At 38.9% G+C, this 24,952-nt stretch overlaps 8 protein-coding genes across 8 annotated transcripts; 5 read left to right on the top strand and 3 right to left on the bottom strand.

Moving 5' to 3' along the window:
• Nucleotides 1-230: 230 nt before the first annotated feature.
• Nucleotides 231-3,428, top strand: I206_100853 (uncharacterized protein; the record flags this gene model as incomplete). The annotated part of the gene is made up of 12 exons (XM_019152253.1): nt 231-255; nt 337-473; nt 586-690; nt 766-1,011; nt 1,135-1,458; nt 1,512-1,590; nt 1,653-1,866; nt 1,933-2,098; nt 2,157-2,348; nt 2,425-2,601; nt 2,666-2,844; nt 2,912-3,428. 12 exons carry the CDS (start codon nt 231-233, stop codon nt 3,426-3,428), a joined length of 2,361 nt encoding a protein of 786 aa, XP_019014391.1.
• Nucleotides 3,429-4,329: 901 nt separating this feature from the next.
• Nucleotides 4,330-7,359, top strand: I206_100852 (uncharacterized protein; the record flags this gene model as incomplete). The annotated part of the gene is made up of 7 exons (XM_019152254.1): nt 4,330-4,434; nt 4,520-4,652; nt 4,713-4,801; nt 4,859-5,012; nt 5,062-5,945; nt 5,998-6,164; nt 6,231-7,359. The coding sequence occupies 7 exons, from the start codon at nt 4,330-4,332 to the stop codon at nt 7,357-7,359; spliced, it is 2,661 nt and encodes an 886-aa protein (XP_019014392.1).
• Nucleotides 7,360-7,814: 455 nt separating this feature from the next.
• I206_100851 (uncharacterized protein) lies at nt 7,815-9,070 on the bottom strand (the record flags this gene model as incomplete). The annotated part of the gene is made up of 6 exons (XM_019152255.1): nt 7,815-7,852; nt 7,920-8,011; nt 8,077-8,215; nt 8,305-8,775; nt 8,849-8,889; nt 8,952-9,070. 6 exons carry the CDS (start codon nt 9,068-9,070, stop codon nt 7,815-7,817), a joined length of 900 nt encoding a protein of 299 aa, XP_019014393.1.
• A 509-nt stretch (nt 9,071-9,579) lies between these two features.
• On the top strand, nt 9,580-14,239 carry I206_100850 (uncharacterized protein; the record flags this gene model as incomplete). Its single annotated transcript, XM_070202284.1, has 12 exons — nt 9,580-9,866; nt 9,928-10,353; nt 10,449-11,125; nt 11,197-11,329; nt 11,391-11,697; nt 11,764-12,138; nt 12,197-12,531; nt 12,599-12,646; nt 12,722-12,977; nt 13,037-13,256; nt 13,358-13,787; nt 13,876-14,239. 12 exons carry the CDS (start codon nt 9,580-9,582, stop codon nt 14,237-14,239), a joined length of 3,858 nt encoding a protein of 1,285 aa, XP_070058385.1.
• Nucleotides 14,240-14,733: 494 nt separating this feature from the next.
• Nucleotides 14,734-16,875, bottom strand: I206_100849 (uncharacterized protein; the record flags this gene model as incomplete). The annotated part of the gene is made up of 7 exons (XM_019152257.1): nt 14,734-14,874; nt 14,935-15,455; nt 15,540-15,657; nt 15,751-16,019; nt 16,073-16,358; nt 16,503-16,603; nt 16,662-16,875. 7 exons carry the CDS (start codon nt 16,873-16,875, stop codon nt 14,734-14,736), a joined length of 1,650 nt encoding a protein of 549 aa, XP_019014395.1.
• Nucleotides 16,876-18,418: 1,543 nt separating this feature from the next.
• I206_100848 (uncharacterized protein) lies at nt 18,419-19,347 on the top strand (the record flags this gene model as incomplete). The annotated part of the gene is made up of 6 exons (XM_019152258.1): nt 18,419-18,617; nt 18,756-18,803; nt 18,868-18,905; nt 18,984-19,062; nt 19,181-19,245; nt 19,333-19,347. The coding sequence occupies 6 exons, from the start codon at nt 18,419-18,421 to the stop codon at nt 19,345-19,347; spliced, it is 444 nt and encodes a 147-aa protein (XP_019014396.1).
• Nucleotides 19,348-19,535: 188 nt separating this feature from the next.
• On the bottom strand, nt 19,536-21,833 carry I206_100847 (uncharacterized protein; the record flags this gene model as incomplete). Its single annotated transcript, XM_019152259.1, has 6 exons — nt 19,536-20,130; nt 20,193-20,545; nt 20,641-21,442; nt 21,497-21,613; nt 21,677-21,743; nt 21,806-21,833. The coding sequence occupies 6 exons, from the start codon at nt 21,831-21,833 to the stop codon at nt 19,536-19,538; spliced, it is 1,962 nt and encodes a 653-aa protein (XP_019014397.1).
• Nucleotides 21,834-22,136: 303 nt separating this feature from the next.
• I206_100846 (uncharacterized protein) lies at nt 22,137-22,886 on the top strand (the record flags this gene model as incomplete). Its single annotated transcript, XM_019152260.1, has 5 exons — nt 22,137-22,148; nt 22,294-22,429; nt 22,531-22,602; nt 22,717-22,803; nt 22,864-22,886. 5 exons carry the CDS (start codon nt 22,137-22,139, stop codon nt 22,884-22,886), a joined length of 330 nt encoding a protein of 109 aa, XP_019014398.1.
• Between the last annotated feature and the right edge of the window lie 2,066 nt (nt 22,887-24,952).

The following is a 24,952-nucleotide window of genomic DNA, read 5'->3' as shown; positions in this document are numbered from 1 at the left end:
CCTAATTGCCACGTGGGCATGATTAACGGATCTCGTTCCAGCGACGCGGTGACTTCGAGCAATAATCTATTTGACCTAGTCTTATTGATCAATTATCGAACATCTAAGCCAATATAATCTTCTATACGTGTCTCAGGCCATCAGAAAATCACCATTACCTCATCAACTAACGTCATCCGCCTTTTAAATCTTAGCAAATTCGATAAAGTTCACGTTGAGAATCAGGCAAAATGGCCATGGCACCTCCCCGAAAGGGTATGTTGTCATTTTCATTCAAGGTAGAGCATTTCGAAACGAATTATATATAACTAATGATAATTATTTATTATATGATAGGTGAGAATTATGAACTTCGACAACAACTTAATTCGGAATATCGTGATAAACGTGCAGATGCAATAAAGAGGGTAATTGCTAATCATACAATTGGTAAAGATTGTAGTGGATTGTTTCCAGATGTAGTAAAGAATATGGTAAGTCGACTTGAATGACTGATTGATTGATTCATTGTGTCTCATTTGAAGCTTGATTTATAGAAAAAGAAAAGGGATTTGAAGCTAATTCATTATGTCATTGGGTTTATAGCAAACAGATGATTTAGAACAAAAGAAATTAGTTTATTTATATTTAATGAATTACGCAAAAACACAACCTGAATTAGTTATTTTAGCAGTAAATACTTTTGTTAAAGTAAGTTCAAGTTCAATTATCCATCAGGAGAAAAAAAATAATGGTTCGAAATATTAATTTATTTTGAATTAATAGGATACAGCAGATCCAAATCCACTTGTTAGAGCATTAGCAATTAGAACAATGTCAATTTTACGTGCAGAAAAAATATTAGATTATTTAGCTTCTCCTTTATCAAGATGTCTTAAAGATGAAAATCCATATGTTAGAAAAACAGCTGCTTTATGCGTTGCAAAAGTTTTTGATTTAAAACCTGAATTATGTGTTGAATATGGATTTGTAGAGACTTTAAGAGATTTAATAGGTGATGGTAATCCTATGGTAAGTATCTCTTCCACAATTCTTGAAACATCATTGATTAAAGGTTATTCTATCAAGAGATGTACCTATATCCTAAACTGCTACTTATTGTATGATCCTAATATTCTTCTTATCAATCCATAGGTTGTAGCAAATGCAGTAGCTGCTTTAGCAGATATATATGAAGCTTCACAAAATTTACCACCAACTCCACCTGGATCTCCAGGCAGATCAACTTCTCCTCCACCATCTTCTAAACCAAACTCAGAACTTTTCATTATTGATCCTCCAACATTAACTAAACTTCTTGTAGCTTTGAATGAGTGTTCAGAATGGGGTAGAATAGCAATTTTAAATACCTTATCAAGGTATAAAGCTGTAGATGAAAAGGAGAGTGAACATATTTGTGAAAGAGTTATGCCTCAATTTCAACATGTTAATGCGGCTGTAGTACTTGGTGCTGTAAAGGTTAGTTGTACTTCATTAAGATGGTCTGCAAGCTGATCATGCGATTCGAATAGGTTATTATGATACATGTGAAAGGTGTAACGAGAGAAGATCTTGTTAAATCTTTAACTAGAAAAATGGCTCCACCTTTAGGTTTGTTTCGTAATTCATCATCATTCTTCGCTATGTTGCTGATGGCTTTACTGGAAATTCAGTCACCCTCATATCGTCACCACCTGAAGTACAATGGGTAGCATTAAGAAATATAAATTTATTACTTCAGAAACGACCTGATATATTAGCAAATGAAATGAGAGTATTTTTCTGTAAATATAATGATCCACCTTATGTGAAAGTTGAGAAATTGGATATTATGGTTAGATTAGCTAGTGAGAAGAATGTTGATACACTTTTAGGGGAATTGAAAGAGTGAGTATAGTTGCGATTGATAATGGTATACGTATTTTGTTAATTCGTTTGTGCTTCTGCTTTTAGGTATGCCTCGGAAGTGGACGTTGAATTTGTACGAAAAGCAGTTAGAGCTGTAGGACAGGTGGCTATTAAGATTGATGAAGCTGCTGAACGATGTGTAAGCGTTTTGATGGAATTAATCGAAACTCGAGTCAGTTATGTGGTTCAAGAAGCTGTAATAGTGATCAAAGTGAGTCCAGTATTTAGATGTAGTATGAATGAAAACTGAACGTAGCTTGAATGATCAGGACATATTCCGAAAATACCCTCATTCGTACGAAGGTATCATTCCTGTCCTGTGCTCGAATCTTGAAGAGCTTGACGAGCCAGAAGCTAAGGCTTCTTTAATTTGGATAATTGGTGAATATGCGGAGAAGATCGAAAACGCCGATGAACTGTTAGGTACTTTCTTGGAGACCTTCAGAGAAGAAAGTTATCCTGTGAGTGTTTGATCGATTTACAAATCTCCCTTTAGATGTGATTTTTTGCAAAATTACTGATGTGTTGATTTCATAGGTGCAACTGCAAACTTTGACAGCCATCGTCAAATTATTTTTGAAGAAACCGGATGAAAGTCAAGCGATCGTACAAAGAGTCCTACAAGCTGCTACTAAGGATTGTGATTCAGCGGATGTGAGAGATCGAGCATATATCTACTGGAGATTATTGTCGTCCGATCCTGCTGCTGCCAAAGTAAGCTAGAAACGTCACTTTGATCCAGGTTCAAGGGCAACAAGCTGATCAATATATGTTTCAGTCTGTTGTTCTTGCAATTCGACCACCTATTTCCCTCCCACAGACCACAGTTCCACCTGCCACACTCGAAGAACTTCTTTCCGAAGTATCCAGTTTGGCAAGTGTTTATCATAAACCTGCCGCTACGTTCATTGGAAAAGGTAGATTAGGTGCAGAAGAGATGCAACGACGGGCTATGGAGTGGGTATCTTCAATTTTCAATGATTCTTCTCGAATAATCTTAGCTGACCATGAGCTTCATCTGTAGACCCGAAGAAGACAACGCAAGGGAAAAGGCATTACAAACTGTGGTTGCAGGTCAACAAGCAGAAAATTTATTAGATTTCGATTCAGACGATATAGAACCTACTTCAGCAAATTCTACACAAAATCAATCTTTATCAATGTTTGGTAATTCTTCTTCTAATACAGGTATATCATCAACAACAATATCAAACGTTGCAAAATCAAATAATCCCTTGGATGAATTAATGGATCTTTTCTCAACTGCTAGTATGACAACACCACAAAATGCACCTCAACCTATTGCACCTCAATCAGCTTTTAGTGGTATACAAGGTTTGGAAAATTCTACATCTTCTTCCTCTGCAACGAACAATAACAATGCTTCGTATGATGCATTTGCTGGATTAAGTGGATTATCATCGCCTCCTCCAACGATAGGTAATGGCAGTGGAAGTACGAGCCCTAATCCACCTCAACAACAGCAAAAACCATTACAGCAAACTGGTGGTGCACAAGATGATTTATTAGGTTTATTTTAGATGCGTATGAGAGGAAAGGAGGAAGAGTGGGATTTTTTTTGTAATATACGTATACATGTATATAATTATGCATGCAAGATATTAGATTACGAGTAATTCTAAACCGCCCGCCGGTTAACAGGTTAGTGTCAATCAAGGTTTGAAGTGAAATGCATGAAAATGACATGATAATGAAATGATAATATGAATATCTATCCGGTTGAAACGCAATTGTTGATCCGACCATGACACCAATCAAATACTAATTAATTACCTTGTCATCGTAGTCATTCTGGTATTATCATTCCGAGTATCATTCTGTTTGAATCAACATCTCTATACCTCTCATTCATTCTGTTCTCCCTTGGTCCCCTTTCCCTCTGGACTTTTGGTTCATAGTATGAGTTACATAGATACAAAATATTGATCTATCTACGTTGATCATTCGAAGAAATCGCGTCATCAACTTTCAACAACAACGATAGCTCCGACTTCGCATTGCTGCTTCATAGTGTAGTTCAATTAGTGGTTTCATACATTTTTGATAATTATAGATATATCTCTTTGAGGAATAATTATGACCTTGGAGTATTAGATATATATCAGTCATTTTGTAGTATATCTTATGTGTTAATTAGGTATGTTTATGTAAATGGAAATTTGGTATTTAGGTGTATATGAGTAAGGATAGTAAGCGTCTACCTTCTATATTATAGTAACTACCCTACTACAGCAGGTGTAAGAAAGTCAAGCTGAAATTTAACAGCATAATAGATTAAATCCTTTCATTCGATATTATAAATCTCCTTTCAAGTATACCACTTACTCGTTCATATCACATAATCCCATTCCCAATCTCAAAGGTTTACCATTTAATAATCCCTTCCGACCAAGTCAATCAGAGTGAAAGTCTGTTCTAAAGATGTCCTCTTCATTACTTGAACCTCCAGAAATGTTGGATGTGGATCATCGAACTGATATATTGGACGGTTCGGCGGATGGGTCTGAAAGAGGTAGATCACCTTTAGTAAATATTATATTCTACCTAAACTCTCGAATTGAAAATATGATATCGTGATGAAGTAAAGACTAACGTACTGTTCCAAACATAGATGCACGCCCCTCACCTCGAAATGTTACGTTCATCATCGCGTACGCCGACTTCAGCAGAAATTGACGCTGTAATTGCGGCTGCTATGGCGAATGCACCTCCTCCTGTACCCGTACAGCCCGAATACACAGAAAGTAAGTCGTTCCTCTCATACCTACTGTAGCTTTTAATGCTGACAGTTGTTGGTCCTGTAGATATCAATAGATCTGCTACTCCCCTCATGACCAATCTTTTACCTTCGGCGGTTGGAATGGACGGCAGAGTTAACCTATTTGTGGGGAATGTAAGTCAATGTATGTTTTGATAACCGATTCGATAAGCTAAGACTATCTCTTGGTAGCTACCATATCGAGTACGCTGGCAAGATCTCAAGGATCTGTTCAGGAAAGCAGGTACCGTATTAAGGGCAGATGTTAGCCTGGGACCAGATAATAGAAGTAGAGGATATGGAACGGTTTTGATGGGTAGTAGAGAAGATGCTGCTCGAGCTATAGGTATGTCAATATCGTCTCCTGCTTCATGATGATCTGATCTTTTGTGTAGATCGCTACAACGGATACACTTGGCAAACACGTACCCTTGAAGTACGACCTGATCGTCTGCCGCCCGAGTATGAACCTCAAACTCACCATGTACCTCATCCTCACCGACCAGGAGTTTTTGCATACCATTCAAGCGGTCATCCTCCGTATCCCATGTCTGGTCACTTGACTCCTCAGAATGGCTGGCCTCCAGGACACAGTCGCCCACCTTTTCCTGGTGGAGCGGGTCATACGGGATCGCATGGGTTTACAATACCAGGTTTGGGACCATCGCCAGTTGCTCCACCAATGGGTTTATGCGGATCATCGCCAATACCTCCATCACAAACCCCTCATCCTATGTACCCCTCAGTCTCCCTTCCTATCAGTGTACAGAACACAGGTGGTCAACCTTATCCTCCATTAGCAGCTTCTCCTTTGGCAGGATCCTTGTCAGCGGGAACTACCCCACTCCAAAATCAAAGCCATTCAAGAGGAGAATCGCATACACCCTTTTCACACTCCACCTCTCCTGATCAATCTATCGCTGTGCCTGGACCCCGAAGTGTGTCCCCTCATGCACCTTCAGCAGGTAATGCTTCAAAATCAGACTCCAACCAAGATGAAACGATATCTCCAGGTAGAGCTCCTCCTCCAGGTAGTCTCGGCCCATTGCCGCCTCCACCATTCACGGGCATCAAAGCAGTCGTGTCCCCCACTCCATCTCAACAAAATTTAGCTCCTGCTGAGCCATCACTGAAAGATGGGGTCGATACCGGTCCAAGTCCACCTGCCGCAGGTAGAGTGCAGACTGCTCCGATGCCCCAGCTTGAAGGACTCGCTCATCAAGGTATGGGATTGGGTCCACCAGAAACATTACATGACAGAGTGATCTTTGTATCAAATGTGGGTCTCTCGAATTTTTTGATCGCATCATTGGCTAATTCCGGTCTGACAGCTACCATTGTCTATACAATGGCAAGACCTCAAAGACTTGTTAAGACCGGCCGGCACTATCATCCGTGCAGATGTTGCTACCGATGCCAGTGGACGACCAAGAGGTTTCGGCACAGCCCTTTTCGCTTCTGTAGAAGATGCTGCCAGAGCAGTGACGATGTTTAACGAGTGAGCTACCTTGAATTTTGGGAATTGAATGACGAGGACGAGGACGACTAGCTGACTTTCCCACAGACGTGAGGTGCAGGGTCATCGCATTCAAGCTCATCTCGAACGCCAATCGCGAATTGAAGCTCTCCAAACGGATAATTCTGCGTCAGGTGTAAGACCTTCAGCTTCGGCTTTAGCACAAACACCTACTCAATCCCTCGAGTCTACCGGGTCTTCCGCCGAAAAAGAGGATATCCACCCTGACGGTCTCGCTTCTTCGGACACGAGTGAACAAAATAATACAGAGCAGAAGGCTGAGAATTCCCCCGTAGCCAAGCTTCCTTGGAATCTGAATACCTCTTTACAGCAGCAGACACCTGGAAGACCTGGTACCGGTGTCACCAATCAGACACCAGGTTTACACCAACATACACCTAACTTCCGACAATTGCATCACCCTGGTCCAATCTCGATGCCTCCTTTCCCATCTATGTCTATGAATGAGCCTAACCCGCTCTCACCTCTTCAGACAAGAGGTTTACCTCCCATGACGCCCTCGATGCCAGGATTTGTCTTCAATGCACCCGCGTATCCCGAAACTCCACCTTTACATCACTTTATGAATTCATCTAATCAGTTTGGACCTTTCTCACCTGGTATACCAGTCACATCGCCTAACGCATTTGGTTATAATCCTTTTTCTGCTCCTGGCGCTCCTATACGTTTCCCTCAACCACCACATCAAGGAGGAAGTGCAATTTTAGGAACTCCAACTACTCAATCTTTCCCTATACTTAATGGAAATGGAGTAATTTATCCAAATGCAGGTCCACCTGGAAGTATAGCTCAAACTTTACAACAACATCAACAACAACAACAACCTGAATATTTCCCAACTATAAATAATCCACCTGAAACTCCTACTCCTAAATTATCTTCTAATGGATTAAGGGATAAACCACTTAATGCAAAAGAAAGATTAGCTTCAACTGCTTCTGAAGATGATTTAACTAATTCAACAAATAAATTATCTTTAAATGAAAATCAAGAAGGAATCCAAACTCCTGAGAGTCCAAGTGAATTGAGAAGAACAACAAGTAATAATAATCGAATTGAAAAAGGTAGAACAAGTTTAGATGAAAAAAGAAATAATAATTTGTTAGGAGCTATAATTGGAGGAGATAGAAGAGCTAGCTTTGATTCTAGAAGATAATTTTTTGGGTTTGGGTTCTATTTGTGTGTATATATATATATATACTTCTTTTGATCAAGAATTAATTTGGTCAATGATTTTGGTAAAGAAGAGAAATTAGATTTGTTAGAGTTGTTAGATTTGATGGTTCTCAATTTGTTACTTTTGGTTTCATGCTTTGAATTAGTCTGAATTACAATCATTCTTCTCTTCATTATGGTCATTTAAGTGATTTTCATATACGGTGTTTAGGTTATATCAATGTCATAAGTATAGATAGAAAGAGTATTATGCATTTTAATGTGATTTATTATTTGATCACTTTTTTGGGTATAATACAAATTATACTTTTACAACTGTTTAATTTGGTATGCTTGGTATTTATATATATATATATAAATATATAAAAATATATATGAAATGATTTTGTATTTCTCTATTTTCTATTTCTTGTACTTGTAGATGAAAACGTATGATTAATGTCTACCCGCTCGTTCTTGGGATGCATCTTTCACTAAATGATGATAAAGCGATAATTAAGTTGATATGATTCAACAATATGATTATGAATAATGACTTACACATATATGCTGGATCCCATCCGCTTGATGAATTTTGGTTTTTTAATAAAGGATTAGGTGAAGTATTAGTAGTTGATCCTAATGAGGTGTATCTTTAAAATGATTCATTCATTTATATTAGTCATAATATTTACCAAAAATTATGATAATAACTTACCCTTCATCATATAATGAACAATAAGGTACATTTAATTCCCTTAAAAAATCCCATACATCTTGATATGTCCAATGTAAAATTGGATGAACTCTTAAAAATTGTGGCCATGTTGGATCTGTAGGTGCTAAAATATTTACATCTTTTGAATTAAATTTTCAAGGAAAAATAATAAATAATCAGTTTTGAGTTTTGTTATTCTTTTCTCTAAATTTTTCTTTTTCAACTCACTATCATTTGGATCACCTTTTCTTGTTCCTACTAAAACACTTTTACATCCTTTACCTTCTGTATTTAACCATTCTTCTAAAGCATTTTTCATTCCACCTCCAAATCTATATAAATCTAATTTATATAATTTTATACAATCTAAAACGAATTCATCTAATTTTGAAAATGGATTTGGTGCTGTAATATATATACTTTTAATAGGTGGATAAGGTAGATTAGAATCTGGTTGATAATGAATTACATTTGATGATGAATTAGGTGAATCGTTATTTGAAAATTGAGAATTGATAGAATTGTCAGATGACGTTATTGAAGTTTTGAAGTTTGTTTGGGCGTGAGATGAAGAAGAAGAGGATTCAGGTAAAGATGGAATTTCAATTAAATGATTAGGTTTTGGTAATAATGTTGCTTGGCATGATTGAGTATGTCTTGCAAATAGTACCGCTGCGTAAATATGTAAAAGTACTGTACCTAAATACTCGAAATCAGAATGATTAGATCCTAGTTTTATCGTGTATTTCAAAGACAAGGAGTATTGACCTACAATCTTTTCCACCGTTGAAAGACATGGCAACGGACTCTTCCCTACAATTCGAAGAATTGTTAGCTGATTGAGAAATGACGTTTTCATTTGATAAATAGCTCACCCGAGCCTACTTAGGACAGTCTCTATAAGTACCAAAGCCTCTTTGACTAATCCTCCTAGTCGATCGGGCTTTTGAGCACGCTCTAAAACGTCGAGCAGCGATTGCGTTTCAACTGACATAATTTCGATTTTGCTACTTTGAGGGGCGATTGGTTTCTGAAGACGAAGAAAACGCAAGATTTCAAGAGGAACTTGCTATCTCCTCGATTCGGTGGAGATGCTCAAGCCCGTCGACGTCGGATCTATTTCAGCAGACTCTGTTTGATAACGAAAGCACGATAAATATCGAATAATCATCTGCTGGATGACATCGATAATCTCGGTCATCAGTGAAAGCGGACAAGACCGATCAACGGATGAAAAGCTAAAAGGCACCCCGCAAGGACCATCAACTCACGCGCCTAGTTGATTAGGCCCTACTAGGTTTAAATGACCGTACATATATCTGTTTCGTGTCGATTGTATACATAACACATCTCTGATTCTGCTGCTTTTTCTCACATATTTGGTATATATTTACAAGACTGTACTTCATAGCGGCCGGTTCCATCCTAATCGATCAAACCCACCATGACTAATAGCCTGTAGCTATCGCTTTCAATAGCAAGGTTTGGCAAATATAAAGCAAAATGGCATCTTCTTCCGCCGGTCCCGCTCCAAGTTCGTCGACAGGTTTCGGGATTAGTGGTATTTCAGATCTACCAAATCACGCTTCTAGCTCAACTCAGCCTTTTACGAAACCTCGAAATCCTCAACTGAGCAACGAACCATGGTTTGCGTATCCAACGCCCACGGCTGAACAGATAGAAGAAGAATTACCACCTTATTTCGAGGGCGAAAATGTACCTCTAGGTCCGCTTTTAGACCGACTAGTAAGGAAAGGATATGGAGACTTGAGATATCTTTTAGCTGAAATGTAATTACCCGTTCAGGTTGAAATTCACAAACCCATGACTTAAGCTGATATATTGGAATAGATTACCTCCATTGTCAGCTAAACAAAAACCCAAACATATAATTAATTACGCTACGACTACCCGTCAAGCTCTTTTGAAATATTTAGCGGTTCTAAGATGGAAATCAGCTGTAGATGTCCCCTCCTCCTATCCTTACGCTTCATCTTCTACAAATTTACCAAGTCATATAAACGGCCAAAATGGAATGATTAACAACTTCCCTACTCCTCATTCAAACGGGGATGACACTTCCCCAGCGTCAATATCATCCACTAACAAAGGTAAAGGAAAAGCCCAAGCGACTGGTGTAGATAACGAAGACGTATTAATCAAAGGCAAAGTTACGGATTCTAGAAGATTAGCTCAATTCATGGAACATCAGAATAAACAACATGATGATGCTGTTGCTCATCTTCAACACGTAACAAAATTGGTAGAATCTTTGAGGTAAGTCGAGATATTCATAGGAATACATTCCGCCGCGAAAGCAATCGGCGAATGGGAGCATTATGTATACTAATCACATTCTACTATACCATTAGAGAACGCAATCCCGACTTGCTCACAGCCATCGCCCTTGTGACCACTGGAACATATCAGCGTCTGCCCACATCAATAACAGAATCTTTCAAACCACAACCACCTCTCACAAATTCGGCAATCCTCTCACTACTTAGAAAGCTAAATAGACAAATCAAATATAGACTGCGGTGTATAGACTATATACCGCCGGATTTGGTCGTTGAGGGAATACGAGATGGTCAAGTGTACTTCATAGGCGGAGGGGAACATGGTTGGCGGATAAGAATGTCAATTGTTGGCTTTGGTGTAGAAAGTAAATGGTGGTTGACTGGGGTGGAATGGCTTTGGCGGCATCGCGAAAGAGGTGTTAATGACCCTGGGGGTGAATCAAGTCGCTTGGAGGAAGACGATGCTGCATCGAGAGGAAAAAAGTTCACAGGAGAAGAGAGACAGAGTATATTGGATTTAGCGAATCTCGAAATATTGCCTCCGCGAGTAGACCAAGCGGAAGACAGCCAAGCAGACACGACGAAGAAGCGGTCAAATCACGTAGCCCAATCAGCTCAACTTGAATCAGAAGCAATTGCTGCTACTGATGGAGAATCTCTAACGCAAGTGACGTTGGGGGAGGTTGAAAAAGAAGAAGCGAAGGACAAAGTGATGGATGCTCCTCTTGTGAGGATATACAATTTCATCCGTAAGTACAGCTAAGCGTGCATGTACAACCATCAATTTGCAGGTAACAAGCTGACTTGTTGTATGAATCAGAACATCTATCACTGTCATACCAATTAGAAATACTATTTACTCAAGCTATGGCTCTTAGTCAAGGGAAATGGCGAAATCAATTGCGAGTGGAGATTGACCGAGATACAAAGACTTTGAAGGTTAAATATTGGATGTGAGTGTTGTTAGGCTATGCATCTGATATTTCATACGGCTGCTGATCTTAAGTGCATTAGTCGCCCCCGTCCGGCCGTGATACCTCAACAACAACAAGCGGCAGTGGGTAAAAGACCGACCCTTGTTTCAAGTGGTGGTTCCTCTCGTACGCCCCTTGTGGGAGGTGTGATTAGCGTCTCGCTGAGCGAAGCCAATATTCCGCAAAACGAATCGGCCGCTTTCATGGGACTTGTAGCATCTGGTCAAGTAACGTCGGATGAAAGAGTCCTTAATCTGCGACTAGGGGTCAAATGGGAAGTTGGTGAACTAGGGATAGGTGGTGGTCTCAAAGTGGGGGATGTCATGGACGGCGGTTCACTTCAGATAGTATGCCGCTGTTGCGCTGTTTGATAAATCTACGGAGAGTCGTGAAGCTGATCAGTCATTATATAGGATCCAGCTTCATTGGACATGGAAAACCTCATTATGACTTCCGCTCGAGCTCATGCTGCACATCTCACTCGAGTACAGGCATCAGCATTGATCTCATCACCCAAGTTCATTCTTTCATTACTCAACCAACCTACTTTACAAGAATCCGAAGACCCAACCTCATCATGTCCCCTTACACTTCGCATCCCCATACCGTCCCGTCAAAATGTATCGAGCTTGATCATTGGCGTATCTGCTTATAATGGCCATATCGAAATCGAGGATGATGGTAGTATAGGCAATGAAGTTAGAGCTGAGAGAGTGGAATTGGCCATGAAAAGTATCAATGATGGAAAGACTAGACTGGTTGATGATATTGGTAGATTGACTGTTGCTGTAAGTCTGGGTTTCATCGCGGCACATATGGTGAAGGCTGACGGGACGTTGGCCACAGGTTGTGATGGAGAATTTGGAGGATCAAATGAGACAGTTGGGCTGGAAGCCTATCAGACGATTAGCATTGCGTTCACAGGATCTTGCAAAGGTTCAACTGCATCCAGCTACGACGGTTCTCACTCCCATTCTCTCGGCTCCTACTTACTACTTTGTCGCTAAAGTCACTCAAGCTGGATTGGCGTTCGAACTGCTCAAGGTCATTAAAGTGCCTAGTGAGACTGGAATGGGTGTAGGCATGAAGTCTGCTGTTGGCGATAGGATCCCTCTTGATTTAGAGAGACTGAAGTCGAGGGAGAAGGGTAAAGAAGTGGACGGTACGCTTAATGGGACATTGTGAGTTTTTCCGTTTCGACCAGGTTGAAGGGTAAGCACGGACGACTAAGCATTCTGATATGTATAGATTCGAAATTGGCAACAAAGATCTCAAGAATCTGTACATCTATTCCAAGTAGGTTCAGCTGCTGCCATATATGCCCGGCATCTTTTCCGGGGAGGCTGTAATTGATCTCCTATTTCTCCGTAGTGCTCTAGTCGCGCAGACGATAATTGAAAATCAGTTGAAAGAACGCAATATTCCTTTTACTGCTCAGTATCCTCCTACAACGCAGTCTGGTCCAAACGTGACGCGGTCTTCTTCCGCACTGGCAGGAATGATTCCTACGATCTGTGTAGATGTACGAGATCTGTTGAGAAATGGAACAAGAGGTGCCGCGGTCGATGTAGCTATGCCCAAAGTTGGTATGCAGATCGAGAATTGGTGGACTGGAGGAAAATGCGAAGTTAGTTAGAGGTGTTAATTCATTTTGGGAAGCGATTAACTGACGACTTCCTTCCGAAGGTGTCGACTATTGTGCGTTTACGTCAACAATCGTCTATGACTCAAACCTCGACAAACGGCTTGAGCGATATAAATACACCTCAAGCTCATTCGGAGGATATATCCTTTGATCCTACTTCCTCGATAGTCAAATTCAGGGCGAAAGAGATCGAACGTTGTGTACCTGCTTTCCTAGAGCAATGGGAGAGATTAAGCAAGGTCATCGTGGTAGCTGGAGAGGGTGAGTCAAGCCTCTCTCGTATTCTCCTTTTCTCGCAATCTTGTTGTATCGCCAAAATCCGCTTTGAGCAGTACATTAGCTTAAACTATCTGATCCCTTAGTGAACCGGTTGAACAAATATGCCGAATTTTCTGACATCAAGATGCTCTCTTTCGATTTGCGCACAGCGACTTTGTCCTACTCGAGTGATTACGAAGCCTCAATCACTTATCTGCCAGTTGATGACTCTTATCAAGTCACATTGTCGAGAAATAATGTTCCTATTCCTTCCAAACCCTCCACAGAAAATACGACAAACATTGACAACCCGCATGAGAGACTATCTTCTCTACTAAGTGCTCGATTAACTGAATTAGCTGCTACACCGTTGGAAGGTATTCCAAAAGGAGCAGTAGGAAGAGAATTTTTCGGATTATTGAAAAACACTTTACCATTTTTTGAGCAGGTTGAGAAATTAAAAGAGAGGGGATGGGATTTAATAGTATTGGATATAAGGACATATAGGATAATGAAAGATTATAAAGGTAGAAGGTGAGTTTTTATCAATTTAAATGAATCTTATTTCATAATTCGAGGTCATCTATTAATGATTAATTCATGAAAATCCGAAAATTTTTAGATACGCTTTAGATATTATTTTAATTCCAGCATTATCACATTATTTAATTCAATCTTCATTAAAACCAAAAGGTCCTGATAAAAAATTAGATTTTGAAATAATAGGTCAAATTACAGAATTACCTTTAAATAAAATTATACCTAAAATCTATAATAATCTTAAATCTTCTTCTTCTTCTTCTTCTTCTTCTTATCATTTAAAAAATTTAATCAATTCAAATGATAAAGAAATAATTAATATTCCACCTTTAATGAAATTAGATAAAGATCAAAGTTTAATTTGTAAAGTGAATTTAATACAAAATGTTTTAATTGAATTTATGGATAAAGTAGATGAATATATTGGATTCAAGAAAGATCAATGAGAATGAGGAAAGATACAGTTGAAATATCTTAAAACAATAGGAGCGAAAATTTTATGTAATCTGTAATCTGTAATTTGTATATCATTGGGGTTTTTGCATAGCATTTTTAATTTCCTTTTCCTATTCAAGATCATACTTGGATGCATCTATCAATTTTAATACGATTGCGATTATGCAACTTATGCAAAATATCCGATAACTCTCTCTGTACCTCTAATTCAATTTATCAAAGAAATACATGTTTATATACAATAATATGTGATAATTAATGATCTGGACCAACAAACATCCATGATTGGAATTGATAATTAAATATCAAATTTACTTTTTGAGGTCTCTATTGTCATGAGTAGATACGCAAGCTATGTGTGTTCCCCTCCAAGTATCTTGTTTTCTCTTATATACAAATTGACATCTCCCACAAATCAATGAAGTGAAAGGCAATGTTGTCGGTTGTTTACAATTGTCTGCCTTTCCCCAGCAAGCACTGCAATTTATCTGCCATAAGCTTGATTAGAAACTTGATGTGATTGGGATAGAGCTTGAGCGTTAAGAGCTTTAACGCGATCTTGAGTATATTCACGCCATTGTTGAGACGTATTACCTAATCCATTTGTCTGTTGTGATTGTTGCAGCTAACGGAGAAGAGGTAGTAAGGTTAGCTCATCAGAAGAATAATAACGATTACAACTCACATGACCGTTCGCGGGTTGTTGGTTATAAACCTGAGGTTGAGTAGTACCACTTGTTCTTGGAGTCGGTAATCCAGCAATCGTTCTTGCATTAGCAGCAGCAGCTACATTGACAGGTGCAGGTCTGGCTTGTTGACCATCATTCGAGCTATTGGAAGAGCTGCCAACTGCTCCGCGGGTATTGGCCTTTTCTGGTCCACTTATAGTTCTTTCGGTCCAGTCCTCGTTGTAAGTGGGATCTGTATCTTCCGCTCGTCTTGATCTTTTCAAAGCTCTTGCATCCCTTTGGTCGACGTCCTCATCTTGTTCGTATTGCTCCGCAGCTGGGAGGTCATCATTCTTTCGTTTCTTGGGGATATCCCTAACAAAGTCGGACAATAAACTGAACACGAGACCGTTCGCGGATACATTTCCAGGTACATGTCTTCTGATCATTGCTCGCATTTTGCCGATTTCTTCGGCGAGGGACCTGACAGAAAGGAAGCCCATTCGACTGTAGATCAGATATCCAATGAACCAGAACTCTATTTTAAATTAGGCTACTATCAGCTTGACTTCTCCTCTGCTATCAGGATTTAAATGACATAATCAGCATTAAGGAAACTTACCGACTGGCGCTATAACACTGGTCGTAGTGGTATTGAAAGCTTCTTCGCGGTAGTTGTAAGCAATATTGATGAAGATTGATAGGGCTAATTGTGCACGAATTTTGAAATCGTTATCCGGCTAGACATTCGATATATCAGCACTTGTAGTATGGTCCGTGTGGTTAGAAAGGAAGGCCAAAGGGTATAAGCATATAGGAGTCTAATTACTCACAGGATCAGCTCGTTGTACGAAATTCCTCATGGCTGTACCAGAAGGAAGGAAGATCTTGGATGGGGTGCTCTCTCGAGCAATAACGATGAAACCCAGCAGGTTTTGGAATGGTCGACCCCTGGCTTTATTCCAAGTGACTACCTTATCTCCAAGTGTATCAGGTGCAGCGACATATCGCTTCTCAAGCTCATTGATCCAAGTTGTCCAAGGTCCTGCATGGGCTGCAAGTTTTTCGGCCGCAGATAATTGGACACCCAACTGTACACGCTCTACATCGTACTGCTTAGCTACTGTACAACGGCGACGATCAGAGTTTACTCACGAAAGACATCTCTTTGTTGTTCATCCGACATATTGTAGTAGTCCACTGCCATCATCTGAATCAAATCAAATTGATCCTTCAAGTTTTTCGGTAATTGTTTGCCCCTATGCCCCTCGAATTTAGTGTACCAATATTTCACTTTCGTGTTTGGTGATATGAAGGGTATTTGACCGTCCATGAATCTTTGGATTGATGTACATCTTTGCTTTCCATCGATACACAGGCGAGTTTCTTCGCCGACTTCGTCTTTCGAAACAGCGAAGAGTATGGGTGGAACATAGTAATTCTATACCATAGGGTTCATCAGCTTGTATGCAGGGTAAGGGCCGTCTCGCTATGAATCCGAACGGAAGTGCCCATAGAACGTAGTGGGCGTTTCAGAAAAGACGCGGATGGGGCTTAGTGGAAGAGATAAATCTGTACGACTTACTAGGAATAAAGATTGGATCAAACCGATCATTTTGGCTTCGGTCCAGACAACACCACGCTGATAATCTGCTTCCAAGTCAATTCTACCAGTGTGAATCATATCTATATTCATGCAAGTCATGAGCCTTAATCACATAGCAGAGGCAAGAGTGACACTCACCATGTAAACTTTTACAAGATAATGTCAGATTATGTGGTTTTCCAACTTGACCTTTTAAGATTTCCGCAACATTAGGCGGACCTTTCTTCTTTGGCTTGACATCTTCGTTGTCACTACTCAGCTCATCGAGAAAATCATCGAGATCCGAGTCGTCAGACAGAGCACCAGCGGCAGTCTGATTGGCATTTGAGGTTGATGGTCTAGCAGAAGGCATTTTGCAAGAAGACCTCACAAGGGACTTGACTTATTTTTTTTGATAATTGATTTTGGTTCAGACCGACGCGTATCAGGTTGAAAGGACATTAGATGAAATCAGCGCGCGTCCAGATTTGCAAGTTGAACACATAATCAGGGTTCAAAAAATCAAAGTCTTATCAAATAACTACTCACATCAAGATGAACAATTTTTATTTCAATGGAAAAGTAAATTTACTTTGATTTAGAATGTATTAAATGATTTTTTTATAAGGTAATATGGAGGATAGGTTGAATGTATGGTGAGAAAATGAAATGAGAAACAGAAAATAGATGTGAAAAGTGGGAAAAAGAGAAAAAGGACAAAAATGATATCTGGCTTTATAAGTTTTTATACCTCCACTTTATATAGAACCATCTAGTCTGAATTTCAACCCCAAATTGCCAATTTTACCCTGATTCATTGCACATTTTCTTTTGCAAAACAGTGCCTGAAGAGGGGGCTTACACACTTAGGTTTCACAATATGCAATGATTTATTCAGCTTTTTCAACTTAAAACTATGCATAGCCACTCAAATTACACAAACAAATGCATGAATCCCTTGAAACTATTTCAACTTTTCAAGACCCCAAAGAGTTCCATTGATTCAGGAACCACATAATGCAGTATCAAGACAGTGCATGCAAATTTCACATTTTTGATACAATTTCACACCATTGATGCATTTAGATGATAATATAACTTCTACACATGCCACTATATATATGCAATTTCTTGCCGATTTCAAGTCCTTAGATCAAAGGAAGTATGATGTCATTCTGGTTTCATCCTCCTTTCATTTAGGTTTTTGAAAAATTACAAATTGTCCAATTGGCAAATTGAAGGATTGACTGGATAAATGGATTGAAGACAAATGATATTGCAATTGCACATTAAATGGGATTTTCAACCAAAAAATTTCATAATTCCTCATAAAGTGGAAAATTTCACAATTCATCTAGGGAAAAACTTCTAACTGTTTCAAACCAAAAAATATCATATTATCCCAAATTTGATATGAGGCTCAATTTGATTTGTGATTTGTGGTTTGTGAATGAAAAGTCATTTTTGAAAGTTATAAATTCTGAAATAGGAAAAAGGATGGTAAGAAAAAGAGTTGATACAGGTTTTGTCTGCTTATAAAAGGGTCCATCTGCAACATTTTCAAGAATCTTATAACAATGACTTCAATACTTCCTTTAGTATGCATGTTACCCTCTTTATCATGCATCCATTAGATAGCGAGTGACAACAGACGATGAAAGGACATAAATTGGGTGATATTTGAATATTGATCGACAAAGTGACGTTATTTGAAGGCACGGTTCAAACTGTTACTTGTTTTCGAAATTTATCTTTACATCTTCCATTACCTTTTGATCATTCTTTACTCGTCAATATATCAGTCAATCGCTTTCTATAAATTACCTCAAACAATCATTGATTATTCCTGCAACCCAATCGATATCGTTATCTTTTTTCTCGCTCGTGAATCAATTTGACTTTGTAGCAAATTTACAATGTCAATACCAGAATGGAATCCACAACATGAAGAAAATCATCAAATACTTTCAACAGAACGTAATCCAATAACAGATGCTACTTTAACTATACGTATAATAAAATCATTCGAATTTAGAACTCAAAAAAGTATGGTAGTTAAACATCTGAATTTAGAAGAATTGACTGTTGACAACTTGATGGAATTAGTAAGAAAAGGTCAGTCGGATTGGTTATGATCGTTAAACGAGATTTATCTTTACTTGGAATTCTACTATGTTCAGAACTCCATTTGATTGGATTTCGGAGTATAAAGAGAATATTTTGCTGATGTTGCGTTATTTTGTTTCCATTCAGAAATCAAAACTCAATCAGGATATAAACCATATCGAACTTTAGTTTTAGGTTAGTCATCCTATGAAATGAAAAGTATATAAACGGAATGAAAATGCTAATTTGATTAAAATAGATACCATGAAACTATACACCTTAGCTCATGGAAGTAAGGTGAGTGACCCTCATTTCCTATTCATAAATATGCGAGATCTTTAGCTGATCAGTATTGGGGGTTAATCTTCCTATTAGACAACGAATTTGATCATAAATCTGGATCACGACGAATGGATATTAGACCCTTCAAAGATACTGAAAGATATTGGAGCTCGTATGTTACTTCATTTCTTCTATACCTAACCATACCTTCCAACGAATCCTTCCTCCCTCTTTGTATTTTATCGGTCGGCTCGAGCTTCTAAACTGACATTGTGCAACGACGATCATAGAGAATGAAACTGAAATATCCTTTTTCAACCGTGAATCATACGATAAATTCAAGTTAAATCCTGAAGTGAGTATTGTTTTGCTTCACTCCATTTAACCTTGGTATTACTCGCGATTTTCATCAGGAAATATGGCTGATACGGTATTGCGGTAGGTCAAATGGGATTAGGTTATTATTATAACTTCCATCTGTCTATTCTGCCAGCCTCGACAATTTTACACGACTCTCTTCTTTTCTCAAAGCCCAAACCAGAATCTGATTCACGCATTTGCTAATATGGCGCATACTGAACATTGAATATATCATTTATAATTCTCTTTGATGATCATGCATTCAAATTATACCCTATATCTCTCTTATTTACCTCTACCGAACCAACCACCTAACCAACCTTTTTTACCTTCTTGTCCTCTTTCTTGACTTTCCTCTGTATCCTCTTCTTCATCATCATCATCCTCCTTAGCAGGTTGCTTGGTATTCCTTGTGGTCGAAGCTGGAGGTCTAATTTCAACAGCAGGAGTAGTTTCCCTAGTTTCTCTACCTAATTTCTTAATTCCCTCAACAGCTTTATTACCTACACTAGTCAAATTCTCAACAACAGTAGTAGTTGTACCAGTGGATGTTGTTTTCTCTTTCTTTCCACTAAGAATTTCAAGTTCATCAAATGGTATATCAATATAATTAAATGCCATATCAAAGAATACAGGTTTCTCAATATTTTGAGAGAATAATCCTTTTTTAGCTCCTATATCTAGTACCTTGATATCTTCTTCTAAATTATCAATTTGTTCTGAAGAAATTGGTAGGATTTCTTCTTCAATTGGGGTGATTGGGTCGATTAACGATGATTTCGCTTGATGTATAGATGGAGTAGCTTTTTGTAATAAGGCTACAGCGGATGAATAGGATGGGGTTGGGTGAAGACAATGAAGTCTAGCTAAAGTGAAACATCTACAACAATCTCGTCAGCTTTGTGTACCACTATGACCTTTCATATATAATAATGGACATACTTCAATGCGTGATAGTAATTTTCTAAACCCTCTACACCAATTCTGACACCTTCTTTCTCCTGTACAATACTCAAGTCGGAAATACCTCTCAAGCTCTGCAGAACAGTATCTAAAAGCTTGATGATTCCACCTAAACCTTTAACGACCTCTTCAACTCTAGTTTTACCGCCTTTTATCTTAGTGTCTCCAACATTGGCTGGTAGGAAGGAGGAGAAATTAGATTGAAGAGTATCGATAAGCGATAGATCCCGTTTAATTCGGTGAGAGAGGAGTAGGTGGACTATATACGCGTGAGCAAGATTGAGGGAAGAGGTAATTTGGGTAGATCGTAGTGAAGTCGAAGAGCCGGAAGCCTAAAATGAGTGATTGCATCAGTACTGATTGATCTAGCATACAGTCGGTCGAAGGTACGAAGATCGATGCCGAGCACGGATAAGGAAGAACTCACCTCATGATCATCCTTCAACTTTCTAGCAATACCTTCAGCCTCTCCTAAGACACTCAAAACTTTATCCCATCCTTTCATACTAACATTTTTACTTCTATTCTTATTATTGTTCCTCTTACTTTCGAATTTACTAAGAGTTTCTTGAACTTTGATTATAACATTAACTAATTCAGGATTTCTAAATTCGATTTTCTGTTCAGCAAATACAAAAGGTTGAAGTTTAGCTTTATCAACTTCCATTTGATTTGATAATTCCTCTTTAAGATTTGACGAAAGTGAGATAAAGCCAGGTAAAGATTCTTCTTCTAAAGTTTTATCTTCAATATCATTGACTATACCTTGAATATCATGTGATTCAGATCTTCCTAATTTATAAGCGCAATATCTAATTAAAGGTTCGTTAAGATCAATAAATTCATTACTAAGTGCTTCATCGTATGAGTTCTTGGAATTTTCATTGAGGATATTCAATAATTTTCGAACCACAATCAGGTCATAAAGACAATTACCATAATTGGCTTTCTCGAAATATAACTCTGATCTGACTAATAAATGATAAATCGTTACTTCCACTTTAGTTCTTACGTTCAATTTGACACCATCGACCTTATCGTCAGTAGGGGCATTGTTGACAAGTTCAAAAAGGTTGGTAGAAAGTTTAAGAGATCGTCTTAACCATGAGATTTGGTCTTTTTTAAGTTGATAAGGGGAAGATGTGGGATTGGGCTTAGCTTTTTGAGCTTTGAATTCGTGCGAATGGGCTAATGCTCTCTCAGCTGAGAAAAGAAGAAGTTGTAAATGACTATTGAGATCAATTAGCTGTTGGGGCTCTACTTTGTGACCCAGCTGAGCTCACCGAACATCCTTGATATTCTCAACCTCTAATTTAGGAGGAGCTTTGTATTGTTTGCCTTTACCGCAAGTTTGATTTGTAGTTGTTCGCAATCTGTGAATCTTGTTGGTGCAGTGGCGTCTGTGAGTGTTGTACAAGTCAGATCCTCGATCCATAATACTTCCAAAGGCCAGCTTGGCTCACCTATATCGTTCATGATCTCCATTTCGTAGACCATATACAGCTCGTTCTTTGCTCAATTGGCTGAGCACTACCGCAAAATCATAATCAGTTAATGTTCGATTACATTGGCCTTGTGACGAAGAGACTCACAAGGAAAAGAAACATCTACTTTGGACATCTTCTACTGCTTCTTCTGAGCTCGATATCTTTGTATAGTCAACCGTAGAGAGAGGGAGATCATTAAGATGGTATATATGTAAGATAGGTTGAAGAGAGTGGTAGGAAGGTGCGAGGCGATGTCAGACACACCTTATAATCAACTGTAAGTGTGCCTGATAACCAAGTAATCCAGTTTATAATGTCACTTTAACATCTCGAGAGATTTCAGTTCAACAACATTGATTACCGTTATTTATGCTAAGTTTGCGATTCCGAACTATCTTTATCAAACAGTCCATCTTCATCCCAGCACAAACTCAGCATGTCAGGACGAGTGAGTTTTCGAAATCTTTTCATCGTACCAAATTACCTTCTTCCGCATCTTCCTCACGCGTAGATAGGTCTCATGTCCTCTATCTCTAATATCACACAATGGACCGTCTCAACAAGCTCTTGTGCTGACCTTTCCATTTGAATAGGGCGGCCGAGGAGGCTCAAGAGGTGGTGCACCTAACAACGCACAATCAGGCGACAGAAAAAAACGAGAGTCGATATTGAATTTAGCTCAATATGTAGATACAAGTGTAAGAGTGAAATTTATGGGAGGCAGAGAGGGTGAGTCTATTCACTTATACGGCTTGAACAATCAACGGAGATCGGGGCTTTTTTGTATTTTGGGAGCTAGGTGTAACGTAGCTGACCTTTCTTGCTTGCAGTAACCGGAATATTGAAAGGCTTCGATCAATTGATGAATCTAGTAATGGACGATGTAGTGGAAGAGTTTGAGAGTGAGTGATGAATCCTTATCTTTAAATGTCGTCACACATCGCCGAAGTCCACTCTCTCTCTATTTTATTTGCTCATTCTTTTTGAAAGGAGAAATGCTAACTTCGAATCTGTAGACAACGCAATGCCACCGCGTAATCTCGGTTTAGTAGTTCTCAGGGGTCCTAATGTAGTTTTGATAAGTCCTACAGACGGTTCAGCCGGTAAGTTTAGAGCAGTATCACCCATTACTACATCCACTAAGTCAAGTCTCATATTCGCAGAAATCGAAAATCCTTTCACATAGAGGTGTATTAGATCCAAATAAAACATGCCACACGACTCGTATATCATTCTGCATGAAACCATGTATCATCATATCAAAGTATAAAATCATTACAAAGGCTGCTGATTCCGAGAAACAGAAAATCAAGTTCCAGTTTCGCATCTCCCCACTAGCGCTTGGATATATTCTCCCACTCTACCCAATTTGAGCTCGAGAGTAATGACTCGTCCGGAGGCAAGGGACACTCTGCGCGATTACAATCGACATCGAATTTAATCTCTTGTTCTCCAGGTCGCCAAAATCTTACGGTCAATGTATAATCACCGGATCTCACAAATTCCAGACGGGATTTCGAAGTTTCCGATACCTCTGAACTTGATATCATTGTCCCAACTCGATCTGATTCGGATGCGTCTGATCTAAATGATCTTTCAAACTCAACCAATCGTTTAATAGAGTCAAGTTACTAAATGATTTCATTACTCACGAAACGTTACTGCAATATGGCTTGAAATCGAATTCGTATTTGATCTTCTCCAAATTATAAGAAGCGCAATCATTGCATATACTAGCTAACGTTTCGGTTATTGATGGCGTAATACTCATTGAAATTCAAGACGTAAGTAGGTTCTGGACGAACACGGGTAAAATACTATTTCCAATTTGGAGTTGTACTGAATATAAAAGGCGAAGTCTTGGACTTTTTTCGTATGAAAGTTTAAGGAGGTTGAAATGACCTCATAAGGCAGAATCATTGTTTCTTTCATGAGTTCTTTCTTCTTTTGGCAGTTGAAGACGGGGAAATATGACACAAAGGTTGACGGAATAAAAGAGAGGATTCCCGTCGTCAAGTCCGTGATGATGCAAACATCTTTGAATAGCTTCCCTAAGGTGAGTACCAAGCGGAACGCCTCATTGGATCAAAGATTGAAATACATGCGCTAATGTGTATGCATATGAAGTCATGTTGTGCATACCGACGGACAAAAGTCAATTCATTCTATAAAGTAATCACATTCATTGAATACTGTAGTTTTTTCAATACTGTAAAATCATCATTAATTCTGACTATGAGCAGATCGGAGTTTATAATAAGTATTTGCGAATAACGGTCGATTCTCTGCTTGGATCCATGTCTGTAAACACTCATTCTCTTCAATGTCTCGTGGCCTATCTTCGACTGACTGATCATTGGATACTTCATTGGAACAATAGCTTCCTTGCTGATCAGACAATGTTGTACTACCATCAGTGTGTGGAATAGTAGATTGTCGTGATTCCCTATCGATGAGAACCGCATCTCTGACTTAGTGATGATTTTCAAGGACAGATAATGAGGAGACTTTGTACTCACGCCTTGGTATCTGGTTTGGAGTATGGCATATTGCTTCAACAGTTTCAAAAACGATAAGTCCGTTAAGAAATGTTTGATAAACACGTAAGTAAGATAGCGGGAAGTATGCCAGATTGACACACAATATAAGCATTAAATCATTGTGGTTTCTATCTATGATCTCGTCCTCTCAATCTCCTCGACGCAGTACGTTTATAAACCTTTCATCAATGCTCCATTGACAATTCACAAGAAAAGGACGACAACCTGAAACCTCATTCGCTCACCACCTCCTTCAAGAGCTTATCTACGAAAAGCCTTGAAGACTTTTGTGACGACTCGAACCTTCTTCCACTAGATCAGGCCAAGATCCATATCTCTCGTCAATACTCGGAAATGTTACTGATCTCGAATTCAACGCAGTCACGTCTCTCCATTCTTGCTTCCTTCTTGCTTCCCTCCAGTGGAGACTTGATGATTTGTTGACCAGACCCAAGAAGTTCTAAACCATGCAATGCGTTATGATATTCATGAGCGAGAAGCTACGAGGCGTAAATTCGTGAAGTCCGAGGTACTAACGAAGGATGCTGTCAACAAATGATAAGCAATCTAGACTTACTGGGACTCTACAATCCATCAGTAAGTGGATGCCGAGTAGCTGGCCTTCGAGAGCAGTATTTTCACATTCAGCATACATTACTATACAATTTAAAATCCTACAATTAACAACAAGACTTTCCAGGCTTTGCACATA

The sequence above is a fragment of the Kwoniella pini genome, chromosome 1 (assembly GCF_000512605.2).
Source record: "Kwoniella pini CBS 10737 chromosome 1, complete sequence".
Lineage (NCBI taxonomy): Eukaryota > Fungi > Basidiomycota > Tremellomycetes > Tremellales > Cryptococcaceae > Kwoniella > Kwoniella pini.
This window is presented reverse-complemented; position numbering and strand designations above follow the sequence as displayed.